The sequence below is a fragment of the Phyllostomus hastatus genome, unplaced genomic scaffold, assembly GCF_019186645.2.
Source record: "Phyllostomus hastatus isolate PE091 unplaced genomic scaffold, TTU_PhHast_1.1 phas_contig_432, whole genome shotgun sequence".
Classification (NCBI taxonomy): Eukaryota; Metazoa; Chordata; class Mammalia; order Chiroptera; family Phyllostomidae; genus Phyllostomus; species Phyllostomus hastatus.
This window is the reverse complement of record NW_025333880.1, coordinates 3,480,067-3,507,610: the sequence shown is the minus strand read 5'-3', so window position 1 is coordinate 3,507,610 and position 27,544 is coordinate 3,480,067. Positions and strand designations below refer to the sequence as shown.

Here is a 27,544-nt window from a genome sequence, read left to right as displayed (position 1 = left end):
TGTCTTTATGTAAAATGGATGATTATCCTACACACAGGCCTCATGAACTTCATGAGAGAGCGACTAAAAATCTGAGCAGACTCGTGGGCAGTCAGCAGCTAAGGTGAAGCAGATTACCTCTTTCATAGATTGCTTTGAGTAAAATAATTTAGCCTCTGTGACAGTGTGTTGCATGAACATACTTTGTAAATATTAAGCATAACAACTGTTGTACCTCGACCAACTTTGAAAATGCCAGTGAACCAGATTTAGAATTGTCGTACAGAACTTGTTCACATGCACACAATTAAGACCGACATTTCTTACATCTGTGAGTGCACAGCTGTGTTTTTACTTCCTATGCTTTTGTGACATTTGAAATAGAATATGGGTGCAGAAGAGAATCAACCTTAAAAATCACTAGGTGATTCTAGCATCTGCAAAGACAATTGAAATACCTTATTTGAAATCTACAGGCATCCAGGCATTTAAAAATATAAAACCAATTTACATTAATAAATTTCAATGCATAATTTAATCTCTACTAGTCTCAAATTCTTATGATTCTATTGATTATATGAAGTGTCTGTTTTTGAAAAATTCACAAAATAAAAAGTACATGATAAACATCACTATGTAATATACCATTTTCATAACTTTGAAGTGTATAATAATTATATTTTAGGCAATATTGCTGTAACTAATGTAACTATACTTAATAATAGATAGAGCATTCTTTCTTTTAATTGCCTAAGCCCTCTAACTTTCTAATGTGAATTTGGCCTAGGACATACAAATAATTTAATAATACTTTAATTAGTTGGTATTATGAGATGAGCTGAATTTTTCAAACAGTAGTAAAAAATTATATTTTAAAAATAAAATAATTTAAGACTTTTGAAAAGCTGTAATCTTATGATACAAATATAGTGGTCTTAATTTAATAGTAAAAATTAATTTAGTAAAGAAATTAACAAAGCCAAATAGCAGCAGTGAATTTTAATATGATATTAAATTATTAGGATCTACAAAATGGCAAATATTAAAGTGAGTTGTAAAGATTTTGATTATTCATTCAAATGTTTGATGGTATAAAGAACATAAAATTAGTGTTTTGAACAAGGTAAACTGAAGAAAGACATAACCAAAGGACTATGATAGTATTTCTAAAAACCTGCACATTAGCAAGCATGGTAAAATAATGAGTGAAAAACACAAAATATTACCCATTAGCCACATTGCCCTCTATAAAAATAAAGGAATTCTCCTACCTATATTCTCTAAGTACACATTTTTCATATTGACCTTATGTCACTTATCAGATCAAATCATAACTACATTTAAGTTTGCCTGCATTTCCTACAGAACTGTATGTTTATGGAATGTGCGGACAATCCTTTGCTGATCTTTACATTCCTAGGAACTAAAAAGTCATGTCCAATGCATGTTGGACATCCAGTGCTTACTGGAAAGATCAAAGCACAGGTGGGTTGATGGAGGAAAGATGTCAACTAGCTTGCTAACATAATATATGGCAGGTATAAACTATACTTACAAGTATTGCTTTTTTGGCTTCAAAGGTCCATTGCAAATTTTGTCTTCATTGCCCGGAATCATACATGCATGATCAGCACCTATGATGTAGATTTCTTCATTGCTACTAAACTTTGTTTTTCCTTCTGTGCATGGAGGGTTAGGAAAGCCTTCATTTGTAAAATATGGCCTTGGTTTATTAAAATATGCATCATACCACTTTGTTACATTTCCATCTTGCTGAGCTATTTTCAGAAAAAAGAATGTTGGTTACAAGTAATAAACACATCTACTTTCACATTTATAAAGGCTGTTTTTATAATTGCATGAGGAAATTCCAGATGAAATGTCTCTTACTCTATGAACAACCAGGAATGATTCAGTTGATTTAAAGAAAAAATATCCCTCAGTCAAGGGTCACGCTTTCATTCACACCACCAAAGAAGCTACCAAGACTCCATCTTGTCAAAGCCAAAACAATCTTACTAGCATATGGAATAAATAAATCACATATTTTAATTGTGCCTTCTCTTATATTTATAAACATTTTAAGCATAAATAAATGGTTAACATAGTTAATGATAATATTAAAAATCTACTAAGCTTAAGAGTTGTATGATAATCAACAGTCAACTAATATTACCAATGTTGAACTGAAATGTCTATACCATTCAGCAATTCATACTTTATAACTTAAGAACAGAACTTAATATTTGATGATACCTCCAACTTCTGCTACAAGCACTTGTACATTTTTTATTGGTCCATGATCATCATTGTAGTAACATATTGGCATTCTGATTGTAATTGTTGTTGAAGTCACAAGCAATTTTCCTGTGGCATCATAAATAGGGGTTGGTTTGGTTTTTGGTCGTGCTGGAGCTTTACACAAAGAAAAGTATCATAATTGAGTTTTTGTTTTTGAAGAGAAAAAAATTTAATTTTTACTTCATGTAGGTTATTTACAGATAAAGTGATGGTAAACATAAATAACAAAAGAAACGGAGTTTCACTTTGGTACAGCAAATATTTAGCAATTATTATCTCCTGATGGTATAATTGCATATTTGAGACTTAACCTGAAATAATGGGACTCAGATGTGACTTTTGGATATTTAACTTATCTTCACATATTAAATAAATTCAAATTATATATGCTCTCACTCATGTATAATTTTCATCAATGCATTAAATCATTACTATTTTAGTGTTTTTTCTTCTTTAATTCTTTTAGTTAGTTTATCCATTTCTATTCTAGTCATACCAGCATCTTCCCCCCACCCTCCATTTATCCATGCCAAACATCCTTTTATTTCTGTGGAATAGATTTTAAAGAGCAGAATTTCTGGAACAAAAGATACATGTGTTTTTAACTTTAATAGGTAGTGCCAGAACAATTTTTAAAAGTGTCCTGATAATTCACAGCTTACCATCAATGCATACAAACACCTCAGGAATCAATATATATAGAAGCTCTGTTTATTTAATTTCATTTTATAGCTATATATACCACCTGTGCAAGATACAGTAAGTTGTTTAATCAAACTTCAATTTCCACATTTATTAAATCTTTTTAAAAGGCCTCTAAATAATAATGCTATAAAAGTGGCAATATGATTTCCATTTTACACATGAGGAAATGGCCTTATATCACATAGCTATAAAAGAGAACCAAATCTTTTTAACTCAATCCATTAGCTCATTCCTCTGAGATGTAAAGACTGTGATTATAGATGTGTAGCAAGTATTTTGGGGAAAATATTTGTGAAAGGTAAAGGGACAGTGAGCAGGAGTAGGTGGCAAGAACCTATAGATCACAGACCACAGGTCTGACACCTGTGAAAGGGGCGAAGGAAGAAAGAATCCAGTGGGAGGAGCCTCAGTTTTCAGGGAGTTCTGAGAAGCTCCCAACAGAGCCACTGGGGAGTCCCCCGGCAAAGGTTTCCAGTTAGAGGAATCTGGCATCGGACATTCCTACCCAACCTGATATTATCTGCCAAATGCAAACTTAATGAGACTACTGTTAACTCAACGTCACTCTGTGTTACTAACAAAATCATTCATGTTACTGAAGAAAAGTTAATTTCTCTAGGACCCCACCACTGCAACCAGTGATCATACACCTTCTCTAGATAACTAGTCTCGCTAAGGCATAGAAAGTGAGAGTTAATCATCTTTCCCTGGGACAACCAAAGCATCTGCAATGGGAATTTTTTACTAAACAATTTTTTTCTAAACAATAGATACGATGCATCTATTGTTAACTGCATACTTACATGTCTGCCAATGAATAACAGAGATTAAGATAGTATGGTACAAGCTCTTCTTCATGAAGTTACTTTTTAAAATTACTGATATTTTGAGAGCTTTATGTATTTGTATATTCTAAGCAATAATTTACCAATTAAAAGCAAGTAATACTTATATATAGTATTGCAATTATGTAAAATACCCATTGATGAAAAGATAAAATTTATCAACTTCACCTTTCAGTGAACATTTCTCATTCTTGAGAGTATTAGTTTCCAGGCACTGTCCTAAGGCTTTTTCCAAGATTGTCTCTTTTAATCCTCACAACAATCTATGAAGTACGAACACATATTATGTCCACTACACAGGTGTATAGACCTTAAGAAACTTGCCCAAAGCCAAATGAATACCAAGCGGCCAGTCCATGATGCCATCACAGCCCTGAGACCCCACTGGCTTTCAATCACTGTGCTCTGCGGTCCTTCCCAAGTATTGAGAAAAGTTACTTTTTGCTTTAAAGAGAGAAGCATCAGGTGGTGGAATTCTACTGAAGGTCCATACACATAGGTTTTATTTGTTTTTGTTTTGTTTTGTTTTTAGCTCTATGTAGGTTTTACACAGATTTTTAGAGAGATGGCACAACTACATACATGTTTTCAGTCTCAGGAACAGACAGTACCCTCCATGACTGAATGGCTTTAAATTGTGGGGAGTGAGGAACTCCAAATTTACTTGTATTTTCTATAAAAACTACCTATCAGAATAATGAATTGGTAGACCAGAATTTTTATAGTCATAGTCATAAAGCTGAATACGTGGTAGTTCAGTGAACACTATTTGATTAACTGAAAAGAATCTGACTTTCAATATAAATAAAGGTCATTCAAGGAATCTAATTAAAACTAGCTAACTTCTAGTCATGGGTAATTTAAAGAACGAATTTTGGCTTCAATAAAATTAAAAGTCAAAATAATAGACTATAAAATTTGTCTAAGAAAAATTTAAAATTAGATGAAAAGATAAAAGAAAATATCAGGTATTTTATTTAACATAGTAACTTGCAGCATTATTTAGGCATTTTAATTATAGTTTTATTAAGCACACAGTATTACTTAAATATGCTTATTATATGTACATGCATCATTTAGTTGACTACACGCTTAACTCTAATACAAAATTCAAGTTATAATTACTATTGGATTAAGAAAACAGCATCTGTGTTTGAAAGGCAGTTTGTGTGTGTACCTTTAATATCCATGGTTATTCTCATCTGAACCTTTGGCCCTGCACCAGCACTATTGATTGCATAAACCTAAAACAAAGAAATGTCTTGTTACTATTTTCAGATTATTGTTTATGTGTACATAACTGAGTATGGTTTTATGTAATTATGAAATAGTCTACTTTTTAAAACAATTGCATATCATTTATTAATTATATTTTTATATTTAGTTACTAAATTGTTACTAGTATGATCTTATGTTGCTGCTCTAACTACTGATCTTATGTTACTGACCCCTGAGGACAAAGGCTGTGTGACCTAAATAGCTGGAACACAGAGGCTAGGAAAGGACTGTGGTTTCAACGGGAACCCACAAGAGGAAAAGAAAAGACTGAGTGTATACTCTCTCTTCCTCTACTCTAACATCTGTTCCTCCTCTCTGTAGCTAGGTAACTAGCTTTCTGTAAATCCATATTCAAGACTCTCTTTTTTCCTTCTCTGAGATGAAATCCTATTCCTTCAGCCTCCCAGTTTTCCTGTATTAAATCATCCCTCTGAAAGTTGCCCTTTATGCCCTTCTTCACCCCTGCCCCAAAGTATCTGACGCTATAACCTGCATAATGCAGCATATACACATAAAACATTTCTGTTTGTATACACAGAGGGTGATTTACACAGATGGGAATCCTTTCAATTAACTTTGTGCTCAGGAAACAGTAGACATACAGTCTTCTTTCATTCACATTATATTGCTACATAAAACAAAGACTATGTTCTTGGCCAGTTTTATTGTGCTTGATAAACAAAATTCAGAATATAATATGTTAGTGGAGTTAATTAATTTATGTATTAGTGACCCACAGTCCACACTATAGATACTTTAATTAAAGTATTGAAGCATTGAAATTATAATGATATATATGATGTGGTAGTTATGATAAATAAACCAAGACCCAAAAATGTGGTTAAAAATATCTAAAGAAAATATATATTGGAGCTTGTAAACTTAAGAATGTATCCACAACAACAAAAAAAATGATATCGTGGTGTGCTTCATTATTTTTATTTCTTTATGGTACAACGTAACATTTAAGTTTCATAATAAAGGATGAGTTGGGCTGTGCTTCTCCAATTGCATTATGGAAAGAAGTCACTTGGAAACCCTGTTCAGTGAAGATATGCAGATTTTGACTCAACAGACAGGGACAGGTGCTAAAGTTATACATTTCTAATAAACTTTCAGGAGTTGAGGATGCTATAAATTGCACTTTGTGGACAATCAGAGAACTTATTTCTTGTTCTTTAAATTAAGATTTAGTTGTGCTTCATTTCCTATCTTTTCTTGTCCTCACAATAGGCAAAACTGATAGAGCATTCACTGGTTACTATAACTATACATTTTTGATACAAAATTCTGATAAATAAATTATTATTATTATTTTTTTTTCAGATAAGGAAACTAAGACACAGATTTGAGGGAACTGACCAGACACAAAAAATAGCAATGTCAGGATTTGAACAGGTTGTTCATTTCTGTTAACCACCACTCCCCCTCTCACAGATCTTTCACAACGGCAGTCTGTTTAATGGTGTGTGCAACAAGAATCCTTGCAGAACCCATTATATAACAAGATATAAACTAAGCAAGGGAAGAAATATATATGTATGTATACATATATGTGCACACACAAGTCACTGATGATAGTATTCTGATAATTATAAAGAATTGGTAGGAGAATCAGTTAATAAGCTAAGGTTCAGGATGAATTCTATGTTTCTTAAAAGACAATTTTCTGAATCAAATAATTATATTTAAAAATTGTAAGACATGCTACAAAAATCATCAAAGGCTGAAACAAATTGTGTAAGATCTGTACATAATGTGTGTGAACTCACATACATGTTTACTTTCTCAAATGGATAATTTAGAATGAAGATATAGAATGTTATTAGCTTTTAGTAATAGTTATGTGAATTACATGTGAATTTCAATCATGTAAATAGTTATATCTGATCTTTGCCTTTACAATTTGCTTTACCATTTTCCATTTATAATCACAATAACAGTTTTCCAGTTGGTACAACTACCTCTTTATATACCACTGCTGTTTCACTTTTAACATGCATTTCCCTCTTTTATTTCTGCATTTCCACTAAAATCATACAAATGTTTTATCTACTTATTTTTCATAGAATTTGCTGTATTATAATAAGAAATCAATAATTTTATTTCCCAAATCTATTTTTTGTTGGCATGTCTTAAACAATCCCACAAAAAGATAGGAAAAATCTAGTGTGACCTAATCAACAAAACAAACAAGCAAGCAAAATAAAACCAGAAACACTGAAATAAAGAACAATCTGACAGTGACCAGAGGGAGTGGGGAGAGGGATAATGGGGGAAAATAAGGGAAGGACACATGGACAAAGCCAAAGGGGGTAGGATTGAGGGTGGGAGGTGGGGTGGGTGGAAATGGTGGGGAGGAAATGGAGACAAGTGTACTTGAGCAACAATAAAAAACTGTGAAAAAAAATTCTTGTACCATATGTTCAAAAATAAATGCTAAAATTCCTTTATAATACAAAAACAAGTATCTATTAAATTAAAAAATTTAGTGTGTACGTAAACTGAAGTATTTTTGAATGCTGAATTTATAAACTGACTTTGTAAAATAGGCCAATAATTAAAAGCTGTGAATGCTTACACTGATGTTGTATGTATGTCCACCTTTCAGTCCTTCTAGCATTGCAATGACGGATGTGTCGGTTTTCTGGATGATACTAAGGTTGTGAATCTGGACGGAAGTAGGATCGTCTTCTCTGTAAACCAGAGCTTGATATACTTGGATATTTCCATTGGGTTGAGAAGGAGGAAGGAATGTTAACTGAAATTTTGTAACTTCATCAGGTATCTTCTGAAATGTCATGTTGTTAGGTGGATCCTTGGGGACTAAAATGAAATATTTAGCCATTAAATTTTACAAAAAAGTGTTGTTTTTGATCTCCCCATAAAACTTATTTGCTTCACATTTCTGTTTATTAGGAGTATTACACAGATTATTTAAACCATTTGAGTTATAGAAACAAGCAAAACAGCTGATGCACTGTAAATTCACATTGTTAGGTTGCAGGAACCATAATGCTGATCCAGTTTGTTTGCTTCTTTATTTATTTCTTATTTATTGAGCCCTTCTACGCATTTATTTTTATACAGAACACACTTCCATAACTATTTAAATTTAATTAAAAATAATGTAGACTCACAGGAAGTTACAAAATCTTACACACACACACACACCCCACCCCCACGGCTTTCCCCAGTGGTGACATCTTATATAACTATAGTTTAATATCAAACCTGGAAACTGGCATTGGTACAATGCTGCACTACAGACCATATTCAAATTTAAGTGTTTTTCATGCTACTTGTATGTAGTTCTATGCAATTTAATCCCATGTATAGATTCCTATAAGCATCAGCAGAAACAACATACAGAGCTATCCCATGCCCATAAAGGGATTTTCTCCTGCTGTCTTCTTATATTTGCCCTCCATGCCTCCCCACAGCACTAACCATTCTCCACCGCCAATAGTTCTGTCATTTCAATAGACACAGTGCACAATGACCATGAGGTTCATCAGAGTGGTTACATATATCAATAATACATTCTTTTTTATTGCCAAGTAGTGTTTCCTTATATGGGTGTACCAGAACTTGTTTAATCATAGATCATTTGGGTTGTATTCAGTGTTTTTGTTATCACTAATAAATCTGCTATTGAGATTTATATACAGATATTTGCATGAACACAAGTTTTCAATTATCTATGATAAATGTCCAAGAATGTAATTGGTAAGTATATGTTTGGTTTTATAAAAGATTACCAAACTACTTTCCAGTGTGACTATACCCTTTTATATTCCCATTAAAAATGTATGAGAAATCCAGTTTTTCTGCATCTTTGCCAGCCTCTGGTATTTTATTTTAAAAATTATTGTATCTGTTTTAGTAGATGCAGAGTGGTATCTCATTGGGGTTTTAATTTACATTCTCTGAATAAGTAATAATATAAAAATCTATATGAGTTTATTTGCCAATAATATTTCCTATTTGGTGAAGTGTCTTTTGCAGTTTTCTAATTGGATGTTTTAGGTGTTGAGTTTTGAGAGTTCTCTATATAGTCTAGGTATTCCAGTTTATTTTGATAAATAGCTAAGTATCAATAAATTATTTTGAAAGAAAATGTTATATATGAGGATAAAATTACTTTATGAATATACTTCATAATAAAATATATATTTATGAACCAGTTCCTGCTATACTACATAGTGTTCTTTATGTAAATGACTGATCAAATGAATATATCTATTTTGATAAAATTGAAATGGATACATTCTTCCACTCTATATAAAGAATTTACATAAAGAAGGCTGTTAATATCTGGCTGCTTGAAGTTCAGGTACAAACTTTTTTTTCCCCAACATCTCTAGAGATAGTACCCTGTGGCAAGCAAAATATAAGTAAATGACAATGAAGAAAAAAAGAGAGAATCAGATAACATGTTATTGTGCCAAGTATCACAATTTAAGTGCAAAAATGCACACCTAAAATAAAGGTTAAATTGTTTGACACACATTTTCAAAACATTAGGTATTAAATATTTTTAGGATACATGGGAAACACTTCGTATTTTTTTACAAGAGATGTTTCAAAAAATAAGACCACTTTTAAAGTTGGATGAGTGGAAGAATCCTCTAAATGCTGGAAAGAACTTTCTATTCTGCAAATATATTTGGTTTTAGATCTAAAATCTGACTCTTAGATGCTCATTAAAAACTTACTAAACTACAATACCCTTGGCAGGTGCCGCACATTAAGATTTGCAATCCCTGCTTCGTGGCATGAATGTGAATGAGTTCCACAGCACCTTTCCTCACAGGCAGGCAAGGGGAGGGAGAAGTGCAACAAGTAGGAAAAGAAAATAGATACCTGGGATACACGTGCAGCAAAATAAAAACAAGTGGAATTTTAGGGTTTGCAGAATAAGAAGTACCTTTAAATTTAGAACCATCACAGTAGACAATACAGTAGATAACAGTGAAAAGACTAACTGAAAAGTACATTTACCTCCTATACTTACCTGACAGATAGCAACAAATAAACTATAGCAACACATTCCTTCATGTGCTCTTTCCAAAGATATATCTGGTGGCAAAGAACATCAGGAGTCTGAAGGAGGATGGGGCAAGCGAATTCTGGGAAGTTGACTTTCCACATTTAATTCTTATTGGTTACAATCTTATTATTCATTCAGACCCTGTTCATAGGAACTTGAGGAAATCTGCATGGATTCTGACATGTATCAAATAGATTATATAATAAAACATGTAGTGAAGAAAACCAATATGGTACACATGACCTGGATTCTAATATTGAAATCCAGATGATTTAATCATAGGGTATTATCACTTTCATGTGCATTTAAATCATGAGACAGAAATAATTAAAATGGAGTTTTAGGTGAAGCATTATTGGCTATAGACAATTGGAAAGATCATTTCTTCAGCAAAGCACCAATTTATGAAACTTTTAATGTTCAAATAAATGTGAAAAAGTACAATTGGGTTAACATGAACTAATTTGTTTTTGTCTTTAGAAGGATTGATCATTCTACATAAAATTCCATTTTGCTTCAAAAATAGAAAGCTCTGATTTTGTCAGAGTCATTGGATTTTATATTTATATGCTTTAAAAACTTTTTGTAACACATACCCCTTTTAGGGTGGGGTGCCTCACTAGGTCAGTTTTTAGCGATGATGAAAAATATGTCTTACCTGATTCTAAAGTAGTGACAATCACTGCCGCACTTGACTTTCCTTCCAGGTATGCAGTGCTGAGGTTTCCAGTGAACGCAGTGATCACCACAGAGTACCTTGTGAATATTTTTAAATCTTTAATTTCTATGGTTTTATTTTCTTCATTTGACTTGATTAAGGAAATATTAAATTCATCACTATCTACCTATAGAAAAAAATAGCTAATAATTAAAAGAAGCAGCATTGGAGACACAAATCACTAAAATATAATAATACAAAGTTACATGTGGTAATTTATCTAGTTAAGATTTAAATGGAGTCCACCCTTGAACAACATGGATTGGAACTGCGTTGGGCCACAGGTATGCAGATTTTTTTCATACATGCCTGTACGGTTTTCAATCTGTGGTTAGGAATCTACAGATGCAGTGGGCTGACTGTGTGCATCAATCTATGCCGTTTACATAGGGAATGAGAACATCCGAGCATGCTGGTATCCACAAGTAGTCCTGAACCAATCCCTGTGGATACTGAGGAATAACACATTTTGGTGGAGTAAAAAGTTATATGCAAATTCTCAATTGTGTGGGGGTTGGTGCTGTTAACTCCCATGTTGTCAAAGGGTCAACTGTATTTTTAAAAAACAGCAAGTCCTAGGAAATCTAAAGTGTCACTTTAATGGTTTACTAATTAGCAATTATTTCAACAATTAAAAGAAAAAATAGCCCATCAAAAATCATCAAAATCGAGCAAAAATCATCTCTGCAGTCAATGAAACACTACTTCCTACTTTAATATTTTACAGAAGAAAGAATATAGGTTTTGATACACAACCATCAAGGGTTCAAATCCTAACTTAGTCACTAAATAGCTCATATATACCACTCATCAAGTCACTTATGCTATCTGTGTCTGTAAAACTGGAATGATAATATGTATTTATACTGTTTTGTTGACATTTAGAAAAAATAGATCTGAAGTACTTTGGTTTTCTATACCATGACCCCCCCCCCAAAAAAAGAGAGAGACATTTTGTAATATAATTCAGGATGTGTGTGTATATACACAGGATCCAGCACAAGTAATGCCCCCTTTTTTATTACAAAACCTTTTATTGCAGAATTATAAGCATGTAATTCTGTAACAAAACAATATCACACTCAAACACACTATATGACATTTTGGGTGAAGTATTCAGATTAAAACTATAAATTATTACATCCATGTCATTACCCCACCAACCACACTCAGGCAGGCATCCCTTCTGCCAGACCCTGTGTGGGTGTGTGTGAGAGAGTATCTGAAAAACAATGTTCAGAAATACAACTTCTTTTTAAAATACACTTGACATTTTATATACTTTTAAATTTTATTCCAATTCATTTTAAAATGCTGGTCTTCATTGCAGTTTGGAAAACTCTGATCTACTGTGAGAGTGAGGGGTGGGTGGGGCAGGGGAGATCAATGGGGAAAAATTGGGACAACTATAATTAAACAACAATAAAAATAATAAAATAAAATAAGCAGTATAACTAAAAAGAAACCCAGATCTAGCCCTATTCATGAATGGATAAGAACCCAACTGTGGGTGTCATAATTATTAAATGTGCAGAAATTAATATTGTTAGGTGTACCAAATATGCTTGTATAACTTATTTAAACATGCTCTGCCTTCGATGGAGAGTCTGGACTATTCACTGGAGGGATGAAACATAGGTAAAGTTTCTAGCACTAAGGAAGGGCTTTTCCTGAGGTGGACATCAGAAAATTTCAATCTTGTTAGTCATGTTCCTCTGAGGTATATGATTTTGAAACTCTAAAACAGGTAATACATACTGTTTTCAGTATTAAGTTCATTTTCAACATGACCCTCCCTGGTAATTTTGAAAGATGGCTTTTTGTTCAGTATATGGTTTTCAAATAGTCTTTTCTAAGAGCTTTTAAAACTGAATCCAATGTTGTTATGAGAAATACAACAAAAGGCTGATAAATGATATGGCTTTGGAAAAAGTCTAATAGCTTGCTCCGACCTCTAAGACAGAGAGGTGGAAGGAGATACTCCATTGCTCTGAAATGGCAGGAAAAAATTACCCTGGAAATCCCACTCATGAGGTGCATATTCCCACTGGTAGAAAGTGTGGATTTGATTAGTTGTCAATATTTAAATATCACATGAGCATCTGGCTTTTAGAATTTTCCTTAAGACCAGACTTATACTCATTCTGGGTAACAATTATCTAGGGACGAGTGGCAGCTGACTCCCATAACAGAACGTGGGTGCCCAGTCCACCACTGCCCCACCCAGTTGGCTTCATCTGGCTGTCATTTATGTTTGCCTGACTACACACTATAGCTACTTGAACTCTGATTATATAGAGTTGAAGAGAATTCCTCAGATTCCATACAAGTAAGTAGCTGACACAGGATTTGCAGTCAGATTTTTCAGTACTCAAGGACTCTCTACACTTCCATAAGATCTTATAAAGTGAAATTAAACTACCTCAATGCCCTCAATGAAAACAATGGATAACAAATGTTGAGAAGTAAAAATATGATACAGCATGTATGTGATCTACTATATCTTTAAAATTTTTTACTAAAATCCAAAAACAATTCCGGGCCTGCAAATACAGCATGTGTAACATTTGCCACCTTTCTTCACTAACCTGACACTGTCTCTGCTATTGTTAGCCATCATTTGTGTACTCGCCAAGGCTGACACCTCAGGCCTTTCTGACTCATCATTTCCCTTCAGTCAGTTTCAAGGTATTTGCTCATATAAAATTCGATCACCTATATTTATGAAACATTTTTATTTATTCTTGAAATGTGGTAGCTTTATATACCATGTTAGTAATTAGATTGGTTCTATTTATTTCCTTTTCCTGTTCCATCCTCCAGACTTCCTTACTTGGTAAACCCTTATTCATTTCTCAAGCTCCAGAACAAATTTAACTTGCTCTGTGAAGTATTGTCTATATCCTATGCCCCCATAACAGACTAACCAAGGATTTAAAAGAACTGTACTCAGAAAATTATAAGACACTGAAGAAAGTGAAGAAGATACAAATAACAGGAAGCATATACTGTGTTCATGGATAGGAAGAATGAACACTATTAAAATGCCCATACTACCCAAAGCAATCTATAGATTCAATGCAATTCCTATCAAGAGTCTAATGACATATTTCACAGAAGTAAAACAAATATTTCAAAAATTTATATGGAACCACAAAGGCCCTGCATAGCAACAGCGATCCTGGAAAAAAAAGAACAAATTTTGAGAAATCATGCTACCTAATGTAAAACTATACAACAAGGCCATAGTAATCAAAACAGCATGGTACTGGCATAAAAACAGACACATAGATCAATGGAACAGAATAGAGCACAGAAATTAATCCACATCTTTATAGTCAATTAATATTTGACAGAGGAAGCAAACACATACAACAGGCTAAAGATAGTTTATTCAATAAATGGTGTTGGGAAAATTGGACAGATGTGCAAAGAAATAAAACTAGACCACCTTCTTACACCACACACAAGAATAAATTCAAAATGGGTCAAAGACTTAAATATTAGAACCAAAACCATAAAAATCCTAGAAGAAATCATAGCAGCAAAATCTTGGACATTGCTCATAACAATATTTTACTGGGTATACTTCCTCAGGCAAGTAAGGGAAACAAAAGAACAAATAAACAAATAGGACTACATTAAACTATAAAGTTTTCATGCAACAAAGGAAATCATCAACAAAATTAAAAAACAATGAACAGAATGGGAGAACATATTTGCTGATACATCTGATAAGAGGTTGCTATCCAAAATTTATAAAGTACTTATAAAATTCAACACCAAACAAACAAACAAACCCAATTAAAAACTGGGCAAAGGACTTCAATAGACACTTCTCTAAACAGGACATACAAATGGCCAGTAAACACATGAAAAGAGCTCAAGGTCACTAATCATCAGAAAAAATGCAAATTAAAACCACAATGAGATATCATCTCACACCTGTCAGAGTGGCCATCATCAATAAATCAACAAACGTGCTGCTGAGGATGTGGAGAAAGGGGAACCCTTCTGCACTGTTGGTGGGAATGCAGATTGGGGCAGCCACTGTGGAAAGCAGTATGGAGATACCTCAAAAATTAAAAATGGATCTGCCTTTTGACTCAGCGATCCCTGGAAGTATATATAATTCTGGAAATATATCCAAAGGATATAACCCAAACACTAATTCAAATGAACATAAACACCTCTACATTCAGTGCAGCATTATCTATAATTGCCAACATATGGAAGCAGCCCACGGTCCATCAGTAGATGAGTGGATAAAACAACTATGGGACATTTACACAATGAAATACTACTTGGCTGCAAAAAAAAAAAAAAAAGAAAAAGAAAATTTTACCCTTTGTGACAGTATGGATGGACCTGGAGAACATTATGCTAAGTGAAATAAGCCTGTCAGAGAAACACAGATACCATAGGATTTCACTCATATGTGGAATCTAATGAACAAACTGAACTAATAAGCAACAGAGACAGACTCATAGAGAGCAGGATGACAGCTAAGGGTGGAGGGAAGTTAGGAGGTGGAGGGACTGAGCAAAAAGGAATAAGGACTCATGCACATGGACAACAGTGTGGGGATTGCAGCAGGGAGAGGGGTGAAAATGGTAATGGAAAAAATACAATAAAAAATGTTAAGAAAAACTGCATATCTCTCACTCTATAATTAGCTGTTTATATTCCAGTGTTTCTTACTGAACTGTGAGCTACTTGAGAACAAAACTTTGTTTTCCATCCTTGTTTTGTTAAATAAAGGTTTCTCAATAAGTATTTGTTATTTTGAAAAAAATAAAGATAACAATAAACAAGTAACTACAAAATGCATTAATTTCCAGTAGAGTCATCCAGGATGATATCTGTGCCTATATATTTTTATTTGAAATGGTTAATTTTTGCTTAATTGTAACCTACTAGGAAAAGACTTGTATGTCCTTGTGGCTTGTATTTGGCAAAATTCAGGCTGTACCATGGGTTCTATATTCAATGATATATGTTCTTCCTGGCTCTGGAAGCCAGTGATTCTTGAATGTAGATAGTTATATATTCATTCAATGAGCTGCAGATAAGCTCCGTAAAGACAGTGAGCACATCACCTTTGTTTACCTCTACATATCCAGAAGCTGTAATAGTACTGGCATACTGGATTTACTTAAAGACTCGTGTTGAATTAATGAGGGGAGGAAGGAATTAAATGACTGCTTAGTTCCAAGTGAATCCCAGGGAAACCGTGAAGTGCTAGGATCTGTTTGAATTCTTGCTACACTTGATCCAAAGTGATTTTGATGAGTGTATATTTTAATTTGGCAAATTTTATTTGCTATTTAATGGCTTTTCCTTTTCCATATTATGCAACTGCCTGCTGGTCTTAGCAAGGTCCCTGCCATGTGGGAAATTATTTATCATGTCTGTGTCTCAGTTTCTCTTTATGCAAAATGAAGATAGTAATATTTACATTTAAATGTTGTTGGATAAATATGATCGTGCAAATGAAGAGATAATGCTAAGTTCTGATGTTATTTATTTGGGATATATTTCTCCTAGTGCCCCTCTCCCTTCTCATTTGGTATTATGAGTCTTTTTTTTGCTATATTTTAAGCCAATGTATTATTATCAATTTAATCACTTATTTATACGTCATTTACCCCCTGAGGATCAATGTAATAAAAGTCACGTTAATGATACCTAGCATATTGAGTACTCATTATGTATCAAACAATGTTTTAAATTCTTTATGCATATTAACTGATTTAGTCTTCACAAAACCTCTGTACCTTAGACACTATTATCTATTATTAATCTTTATTTTACAGATGTGGACACTGAAACACAGGTTAAGTAAGTCATCTAATGTCTAATTGAGGTAGGATTAAAACATAAATATTTCGGTCTGAAACTAAACTCCTTTTTTCTTTTTTAATTAAATTTATTGTGTGACAATGGTTAAGATTATATAGGTTTCAAGTGTACAATTCTATGATACATCATCTGTATATTGCATCATGTGCCCATCACACAAGGTCAAATCTGCTTTCACCTCCACATACTTGACCCTCTTTACTCTTTACCACCCTTTCACCCCCCTTCCCTGTGGTAACCACCAAGCTGTTGTCTGTGTCTATGAGTTTTTGTTTGCTGGTTTTCCTGTGTGTTCATTTCCACACTCGACACTGCCTGTTGCAGAAGGTGCGACAAGCCTTACCGATTCGACATCTATCAGGTAGAACGTCGGTCCAGTGATGACAGCAGGTTCACTCCAGCTGATGTTGATGCTGACAGGTGAAGTTGCTACTACATACACGTTTTCAGGAGGACCATCTGGAGCTAGAAAAACAGAAAATCATTTACTTATCTATGTTTGATTTAGTATTTGCTACAGGACAATAATAGAAAAGACCATGAAAAATGCATAGCCATAATGAATTAAGTATTCATTAATTTATAGCTCACAGCATGCTATAGATGTTGGCAAATAAAAACATGTAATTCCTTTCAAAATTACTATACATAAAGAACTTCCACATGTGAAATTAATGGTCATAAATGCATGATTTTTAAACTAAAAATAATATTGAAAAGAAACCTTTACTATTGCTAAAATAAATCTTTTTATTCTAAAATACACAGACTAACAATGTTGTTTTAAGAAAACTTGGAAACCATATTTGACTAGAGAAAAGGAGAATTGACATAAGGTAATTAGATTCAGAATGTATTGTCAGATGAATGTAAGTTGAGTTGGTTTCATTGTTTTCACTGGGGGAGTAGCACAGTAAATAAGTTATACACTGATCTTATTACAAATGTAAACATTTGTAGGATTATGATGACAAATTCTGTAATTTGTTCTACTTTTGTTGTTTGTTCATCAAGAATACAAGAGATAATACTTTAAGGAATTGACTAATGAAAACCATTGTGTGAGTTTTCTTTCTAAATTAAATTTTTTGGGGTGACACCTGTGAATAGGACTGCGTAGGTTTCAAGCATACCTTTCTAAGACACCTGACCTGTACACTGTGTGCCCACCACGCAGTTACTGCACCCTCCGGCAGTCAGAGAGAGCTGAGAACCACATGATTTCACTCACATGTGGGATGTCAGTTTTTCATTTGTGAAACCCCTGGGTATTAGATGGGTTTATGGAACACTAAGAGGTATTTTACTCCCAGCAAATTGACATAGACACTGGCCCAGGAACGTAGCTGCATACATCTCTGCACTCCTTTGGTCCCTAGTCAATTCTAGAGATGTTACATATTGGGAAATAAGTATTTCCTAGAATTTCTAACTTTTAAGTTTACATAAGCAAATATTACTGGATGAATATTATTCCAAAGATCCTGAAAAGGTTTACAGAAGAAGATAAAATATTCCATTCCTCAAATAATTTATAGAAAAGGAAAAGCTGTGTGATCCTGGTGGAACAAAATTTCTGGACCTCAATTTCCTCCACATATGCATATTGCATAGTGTTTTCAAAAGAAATATAAAGACAAAACATGTGAAACTGGTCAGTTAGTGTTTGGCCCAGCATTGTCAATTAATATAATATATTATAATAAAGGGCAAAGTAAAGATAAGGCCTAATTAGAAATGCAAATAGTCCATGACAGAGCAAAGGGCAAGGTGGTGAATACAAACGGGGCAGGAAGTCCAGGTAAATTGCACAGAGGAGATGGGAACTGAATAGGCTTTGAGAGGTGGGAAGGATTTCAGTAATCAGAAGAGAGGGTCTGGGGCACTTCTACAGGAAGGGGATCATAAACAAAGCCACAAAGACATAAACAACAGAGTCTACAGACAGACAGATTTTATTACTATCAAACTGCTCTCTTTGGTAACCTTTTGTTTATTATTTTATGCATTAAAAATATTACTCTAGGAAGGGGTCCAAGCACTTCACCAGACAGCCAAAGGCATCCGTGGTACAGAAATGAGTCAGAATCCCTAAATGAAAAGAATAGAGGTGTCACAGAGAGGCCAGGGCTCACGGAGGAATGTAGCAGGAAACAAATTTCAAATACTAACTTGGAAAGTAAGTTAGAGCTCACCTGATTATAATGTTAAGGAGTTTGAAGTTCATTCTTTAAACAATGGAATGCCAGTGAAGGTTTTGACAAAGGTAAGTGCTCTGAAGCACTGAGTCTATATAGGCTACTTCCAAAAAGCCAGGTGAGACATGATGAAGCCATCACTTAGAACAGTGATAGTAGATACGTAGATATTGACAGGATATGACTTCTAGAGTCATTTAGAAAATTTAAAAGCAACTTACAAGCTCATTAGATGTATACACAAACTGAGATGGAAGTAGTAGTAAAGGCAATTCTTGTATTAACATTGGGAAAATGATGATAGAATTCACAAAAACAGCACATTAAGAAACAGATACTGGTTTTTGGTAGGGATAAGACTATGGAAGGAGATGATAAATTTGGATTTGTGACTGCTGAATCTGAGAAACTGAGGAGGATTGAGGTACCTACCTGGCAATTAGAAAGATGAATCTAAAACTAGGAAGACAGCATGGAAAAGGTTGTATTTAAAAAAAAACTCAAATAATTCTTTACAAATTGGGATAGTATAAATTGTATATCTATTTTATGTGATTTGCATGTTCTGAAGAGAACTTAAAGTATAATTTCAATGCCAGATAAGTATTTAAGATGTTAATAATAGCGGCAATCTTCAACTCTATGAATTATTGGTATAAGAACAAATTTATAAGAGAGATGATATAAAAATATTTTAAATAATAGCATTGAAGAATTTTAATAACAGTACTCAAATGTTACTGTAGAGCAGCAATTTTCAACCAGTGCTCTGCAAGGGGCACCATGGTACACTGTGAGAATTTTGAAAACACGAATACCTGACTATTTAGTCAGGGGTACTGACCTCCTTTCTTTTAGATTGCCCCCCCCTCAAAAAAATGACAACAGCCAACACAACAATAGCTGTCCAGTGTGCATGAATCAAATTATACCTATTTTTTGGTCAGACCAGCAGAAATCTATATTTTTAGTGTGCTGTAGAATTTTGATAACTAGCTTATGTGTGACATGAAATAGAAAGGTTGCAAATTGCTGCTATAGAGGTATCCAGCAAATGCATCTAAGGCAGCATCTGTGGGAAAATGTCTTTGGGGCACCAAACATATCCTTCCTCCTTGTATCTCTTCTGACCCTTGGGCAACACTTTGAACACTGACTCAGAGGTCCAGTCCAAGTGGCCCAGGGAAGCATCCAGGGATTGCTCCAGCATCCAGAGATTTGATGAGCTGAGAGGTGCTAGTAACGATGGCAGAATTGGGTCCAATAATTATAGTAGAAAAGATTATGGAATCTGTATATCCTGACATCTTCAGTTTTATCATTTCTAGCTTTACAAAAACTGACTCAAATTGCAGCATAATTTGTTTAGGTTATTATACACAGTAAATGAGAATGATGAGAACTCTCCCAGCACCAACATGATTGATTGTGTTTGGGTGTCCTCACAGAATAGCACACTCTATTTTCAAGAGTGGCAACACTTTTCCTTTTCAAACTTATTCCTTGGAAATGTTATGCTTACCTTCTTCTTAACAAATAGTAGCTCTGAATCTTTTTATTCAATATGGTAAATGAGTGGATGAACTTCTGGACCAAGTATAAAATTACTGATAATTATTACATACTCTCCTCATGGAGAAACATGTATTGAAAAATATAAAATGTTTTGTGGGTTTCAATGGCCTACCTTCTTTTTCTTTTTTTTTATCCTTACTCAAGGACATGCTGATTTTAGAAATAGGGGGAGAGAAGGAGACAGAGAAGGAGAGAAAATTCAAGAGAGAAACACTGATTGGTGGCCTCTCCTATGTGCCACAACCCCAACCCCAACCAGGAACAGAACCACTACCCAGGCATGTGCCCTGACCTGTGACCTTTTTGGTTTACAGGACAGTGCTCCAACCGACTGAGCCACAGGGGCTTGGGGTGCAATGGCTTATCTTTTGCCTTTGACTCTGTAAAAGAGGAGGGGCTAGAAGCTAAGCATACATTTATTAGGCCCCTTGATTATTTGTGTTTTGGCAAAACCTGACTTGCAGCTCTATATGAACCATTGCTGGAGAAAAAATTTTATGACAGCCCACACATTTCAAGTGGTATCTGACAAAAAATATTTTTGGCTTCCCTCCTCTCTATTTATATGCACAGGTTCTGTTGGCTTTTAGATGAAATTTATATATTCATCACTGAACAAATATTTATTGAGCACCTTCTATGTTCCTGGCACTAAAAAACACAAAGCTCATAGATGTGATCAAGGTGGGTGTGGACCTATTCATATAGAGCTTCTGGTATGTAATGGTTCTTCTTCATTCTACAACTCTTTAGTGAGTAACTACTACCAGCTAGGCACGTTTGAGGTGCTGGAGATAGAGACAAGAAGCAAAGAGACAGGGATCATGGAACCTCCAATTTAGTGGAGGAAGAAAATAATATCAGTATAAAAATTTGGATAAATATACAATATACAAGCAGAAATATACCATGTGAAAAAGTATATGTACCATGGTGGGAATGGGGAAGTTGATGGGAGTTGCTGTGTTAAATACGGTGACCAGGGAATGCCCCTCTATGCAGATGACATTTAAACACAGATTTGAAAGATGTAAGGGAACTTGGGGATGTTTGAAAGAATAGTGTTACGGGGAGGAAAATGGATAGTGCAAGGTCGCTGAGACAGGACTGTGCCTGGTGTGTTCTAGGAACAACAACTCCTGCAATTCAGAATGAGGGTTCAACAGGAAATGGGGGCCCAATTGTATAGGGCTTTGAAGCCACTGCTTAGGTCTTTGTCAGGACAGTTATCAGGGGAAAAAGGAGAAATACAATAGTTTATATCATGAACTAGAAGGGACCTCTAGAGATTTTGGTGCTTGGTTTTGACTTATACCAGGAAGATGGGTCAAATGAATCAGATCAGAAGAGGGCAGATTATCTCTAGAATCTACGTGATTCAGTACCTCTGTAAAGTATACCAATTCAATGGCTGTCAGGACAACACTTCTAAACCTCACTCATTCTAACAGGCAGACAAGGTGGTTGGTACATTACTGTTGCCCAGACATCACAAAGAGCTAACTGAGAATCTTCTGTGGCTAAGAAAGTTGACAAGATTTTTCTGTGACCATGTTGATGGTAGCTTCAGGTTGGAAATACTTCCAGGGAAATATGTCCATGTCTTCTCTGCTCCTTAGTCTGGATCTTTGGGGTCTCAACTAAGGACAGATCCAAAATCATTTCCCAAGGAAAACCGTGGCTGGTTTTGCAAATATGTGTCATGACCAGCTTGCAAAGCAGTATGATGCCTTACTTTGTTGTGCGTGGGTCACCGGCCAGCAGTGACCACGGAACGCTGTGGATGGCTCGACGATAAACACGCAAGAAAAAACGACACATGCACAGAGACAAACTAGTTTCTGTGGGGAAGTAGGGACAGAATGGCCACCCCCCCAAGTGGGGAGCGCGCCGATTTACAGTCCATACCTGCTTTTATTGGGCTCATTTTGCATAATAATTCAGGTAAAGTACAGTACTCATTCGGGGGAAGTAAGGAACTATAGAAAACAAAGAACTCTGCCGGTCTATTGAGTTGGGGGTCAAAGAGCTGTAAGATTGAGGAACAAACTAACTTCCTCCTAAGACCCTTCTCATTCAACTGAGAGCACTCTAAACAAAGAAGGTTTCACAGTAATTTATATATTCTTTCTTAGGCCTGATCACCCTGGGGAATCCGCACTTCTCAGTACCAAGCTGCACCACCCTGTCATTGTTTCAGGCTTAGGTGGAGCAAGGGAACTAGGTAACCAAGAGATAAGGAGATTTTCTTCCAGACGATGAGAACTCAGGCTATGTCAGAGCCGAGGAGCGAGGGTCCATCACCCCCTTTTGCTGCAGCCCCCCAAGTCCTTCTTTTGGGGGGGCCTCCCAAAGTGATCGTGCCTGGCTTAGGTCGTTCCCCGTGGGGAATCTTACCCGTCTTTGGCTAACCGACCAAGCTTTTTGGGGGTTCAGTTATGAATAAAGCAGCAGAAGCAGCATTCCTGCCAGGAAGATAAGCTTTTGTCTCCTTGCTGGCTTACAGTTCCAAGGGCGTTCCCTTAGCCTTAGCTAGGCGGGGGTTTCAGCCTCTGATACCAGTCAGGGCGGTTCCCAACATTACTTCAACTCCCAGTCTTTCCTAGTAAAATGCCAACACTGCAATCACTGCTTTAACACTAGCAAATCAAAGCCTCCATCAGGGAGAGTCTACTACCCCAGGCAGAGCTGAGAGAATAATGGCCTTCAAAAAGAATTCATGGCACACAGTAACCACTTATACTACTAAATATTTTAAGGTCTATTATGAAAAGGCAAAGTACTTAGCCCCTTGCTGAGATGTACTTTAATGTCAATTCTTGAACTTTTTCCAGTTTCTTTCTTTCTTTCTCTTTAAGAAACAATCACTCTACACATTTGCATTTTCAGTAAACTTGATGAAATTGCCTATTTTGTTACAAAGGGTTTCCTTTGTTGATTCCTTTGTGAAAACTTTCTCTTAGAATATATTATACAGTTTGTATACTTGAAAGGTTAGAATATGATGCAATAAGAACTCTTAAATCTAAACTCAAAAGCAAACACATGTATAACTGAATCAATATATGAACATATTATAGGCACATAATATATAAAAATATATATTCCATCTATATAAAGCAATGACAATGATCATTTGATTAATTCATAGACAATTTAGAGATATATTTAGAATATCATATGCTCAAGTCTACTATAAAATAGCATCTAATTATTTTAGTATTGTCTAAATATTATAGTGTACTTATAAGTACATAAAAATTTTGAATTTCTCTTCAGTAATTTTCTTTTGAAATTTATCAAGATCCAAATACATAACAAATAACTGGATATAATCCAGTATTGTTTCTTTAATCACAGTGTATAGTAATTTCCTATTAGATTGACATAAGGGGAATTAATATAAAATTACAATTATGAATGTCAAAAATCAAAATAAAAGAAGCTGATGGCAATAAAGGTATGGGAGTTGAAAAGTGGCAGTTTAAAAGCTTAGCAACTTATAAGCATCCTTGGGAGACTTTGTTTGTCTCCCCATAAACTGTCACATTCTGATTTAGGATTGTTTGTGAAATGAATCTAGTCAGTAATGGGCTACGATATCACTATACCCTTTCTCTTATAAATCACAGCAATTTACTCAGTAGGAATGATCTATTCTTACTCTCTCATTCCCCATAATCCAATCACTTCCTCTCATAAGCACTTTCCCCTGGTTTCCACAATAATGCATTTTCTGTAACTAACAACCATCATTTCCTGATTATCATGCTTCTATCCTTGCACAGGAATGTGGGTCTTATGTGGGTCAGGGTCATCTTCCCCATCCATCTGTGTCCCTGTGCTGAGTGTGTTAGCTGAGAGGGGAGTCTGGACAGACCATCATGTTGCCTAGTCCTTAGGAAAGTTTGAAGGTTCCCAAGTCTATGCCACTTTGATTAAGAACCATCAAATTTTGGTGTGTCTAATACTACACTTTCAGAAGAAGCACATTCAAAGACTTATTAGTGACTTTGCCTTCTGCAAATCCCTGTAAATTTAATTTAATGATGAAAAATGTAAAAAATACTTCATGGTTTTTACTGCACCATGCTAGAGTGAATTTCCTACAAGAATAAATTAAATGAATAAATTATTTGAAAGCAACTGAAAGGACAGAAAATCTTGAGCTCTGTACACAAATAATTTAAATCATCTGTACATCTATTTGAATTTCAGTTCAGTTTAAAGTCTACTTAAAGGGCCTACCCTTCAGGGTCTTTCAGTTTCAGAGTCTGGCACACTGGGCCACTGGTTCCTAGCTACTGCCATCACTAAATGAAGGACCATGTTTTTCCTCAGCTATACAAACATTAGTGACCTCTGGAATTGTGAGTTGGCTTTGATTCAGCACAACTGAAAGAATTTGCTTTGAGTTTTATTTTTTAATTAATTAATTAATTTTATTTTTTAAGATTTTTTCATTGTTATTCTATTATAGTTGTCCCAATTTTTCCCCCTTTGTCCTCCATCCATCCCACCCCCCATTCCCACAGTCCATCCCCACATCATGGTCCATGCATGGGTCATTCATACATGCACTTTAACTAGTCCCTTCCCCTTCTTTCCACCATTATCTTCCTCCCACCTCCCAACTGGTCACTTTGAGTTTTGGAAGTCTCTCAGGACTAAAGCTGTGGCCAGGTAGTTGGGGTGTATTTCTTGTGTCATATAATTCAGGATAGCAAGGGCCCTGAAGTTCAGCAATTACACTGACCGTAGTTAACAGGCCAAGAGCATCTTAGGATGAATCCCAATGGTTATGATACTGCAGTAATTGGTTCTCCTTCCCTGGTGTTAGATGTCTCCTTAGAGCCCAGTGATTTCACTGCCCAACAAAGGATACTACTATTGTTGTATTAAATATCTCCTACTGTTTTACAAGACTTTAATTTTGTTTTATAGTTACATTTTTTAACAGCAAGATGGTATCACAAAAGGCAAATACTATGAGCTTCAGAGTATTTCTGATTAGCCTCCCTGACAAGTACTGGGGATGCCTCATGGGAACCACAGCATTAGACCCACTCTGTGACTTTTTCCTTTGATACTTAATTAGTAGTTTTCCAACTCATTTCAGACTGGCTTAAGGTGAAAGAAAAATATATAGCATACAAAAACAAAAACAAAATACCCTGACACTTCTAATGCTAGCTCTGCCAGGTATGATTGACAATTTTCTAATATTTGTACCATTATTTTTAGAACCAGATAGCAACATTTTAGGAATACATCATGTTTATAAAATAACTTTCTACATCAGTGGTTATCAAAATGTTCTCTCCAGACCAGCAGCAACAATGTTACCTAGGTCGTTGTTAGAAAAGGAAATTGTGAGGCCACACCCCAGACTTGCTGTCAGAAGCCATGCATAGGCTCCAGCGCTCAGTGTTTTAACCAGGCCCCTCCCCAGCCCCCCTACTGATTCTAATGCCTGTTGTACCAGTTTAAGAACCACACCCACGCCCTCTCAATCCAGATCAAGGAGGTGGAGGAGACTGTGGGCAGCACCTGCCACTGACCGGCAGTCAAGCAGTTCCAAGACTCCAAGATCAGGTTCCCCCTGCCTCACCGCGTCCTTCCTCGCCAGCACAAGTGACACTTCACCACCAAGAGGCCAAATAAATTCTATGAGATGTAGGGCCTCCCTGTCCCTGGTCTGCACAAATAAACTTCTTGGGGGGGAAAATAGAACCACTGCCCCACAACATCAACAGACCATTTGAAAAAGTAGTGTCATTGTTCTTCGGATTAGGTGGTCAGCGGTAATGAGGATGGAAGGGGGGATTAAATGGCTGTTCTGTAAGGGTTAGGGAAGTAGTGGGGATGGGGGGTGGGGGTGTTGTGAGCTGGTGATAGACATGCAAACGTGCATCCAGCCAATCAACAGTCCACAGACTGGTCTCTTACTTTAATTCTGGTTAATCCAGAAGAGGTTTCTCCCTACCATCATTCCCTCCATGTAACAAAGTTCCTAGAGTGATGACAGGTCAGCATGTTTCATGAGAATGTAAGAAAACATTGTTAGCTCTTCACTGAAGCTCTGTGTAGGATCAACTTGGAATAATTCAGATGAGACTATCACCATAAGGAATGTTAGAGCCAGGGTAAATGTTGCTATTTTGTGCACCCATTCATTGTATGCAGGTAAACTAAGGGTAAAATGAAAAGAGAGAGAGAGGTGGGTGGGAAAGGAAGAAAAGGAAGGAAGGAAGGAAGGAAGGAAGGGAGGGAGGAAGGAAGGAAGGAAGGAAGGAAGGGAAAGAAAGAAAGAAAGAAAAGAAAGAAAGAAAGAAAGAAAGAAAGGAAGGAAAGAAAGAAAAGAAAGAAAGAAAGAAAGAAAGAAAGAAAGAAAGAAAGAAAGAAAGAAAGAAAGAAAGAAAGAAAGAAAGAAAGAAAGAGAAAGAAAGAAAAGAGAAAACAAAAGTGTAGTGTAAAGTTATGAGTGTTAGGGGAAATCCCATCCAATGTGATAGGGAATGGAGATGGTTGGATTACTCACTGGAAGTTTATGTAATGTCTCCAGGTCTTTCTTAGTCCCAGTTGTCAAAGCTAATAACACCACATAGTGATAATCCTTAACATTTCTTTTAACTGTTTGGTTTTTAGTGCTTTGCTGAAAAAGACATTCCATTTGCTTATGCAAATGGGATTTCAAAATATTTTCATATATAGTCTGGAAAAGTTGCTTAACAACCTTGCTTTTGTTTTTTTTGACATTAAATATAGAGTTGAATGTTTTATTAAAGAGTTTAATTTTAAGTGCTTACTATTATTTCCTTTGCATTATGATTTCAGCTGAATATCTCCTCTTTGTAATCCTACTTGTCACCCCTCCACCTCTTGGTATTTTCATACCATCATGAGCCTTTGCCCAAGTCTTAGTCACAACCTAAGAGCAAAGGATCTACCCTAGAAATGAATGAGGTCTGTGAATGAGTCAAAATGTGTAAAGTTCTTAGAATAGTGCCAACATATAGTAAACATTTGA

General features: G+C 35.3%; 1 protein-coding gene and 1 long non-coding RNA gene across 2 annotated transcripts in view; one reads left to right on the top strand and one right to left on the bottom strand.

Annotated features, from left to right (window-relative positions):
• LOC123822844 (phosphatidylinositol phosphatase PTPRQ) overlaps positions 1 to 27,544 on the bottom strand; it is a 203,299-nt gene that overhangs the window by 54,162 nt on the left and 121,593 nt on the right. Inside the window, exons 28-33 of the mRNA XM_045845017.1 lie at positions 17,085 to 17,206; positions 10,820 to 11,006; positions 7,690 to 7,934; positions 5,008 to 5,074; positions 2,236 to 2,394; positions 1,535 to 1,757 (exon numbers count right to left, since the gene is read on the bottom strand). Of these exons, the coding sequence (XP_045700973.1) occupies positions 1,535 to 1,757; positions 2,236 to 2,394; positions 5,008 to 5,074; positions 7,690 to 7,934; positions 10,820 to 11,006; positions 17,085 to 17,206 (1,003 nt within the window). The remainder of the gene's footprint in view (positions 1 to 1,534; positions 1,758 to 2,235; positions 2,395 to 5,007; positions 5,075 to 7,689; positions 7,935 to 10,819; positions 11,007 to 17,084; positions 17,207 to 27,544) is intronic.
• LOC123822846 overlaps positions 1 to 27,544 on the top strand; it is a 118,375-nt gene that overhangs the window by 76,387 nt on the left and 14,444 nt on the right. The window lies entirely within an intron of this gene.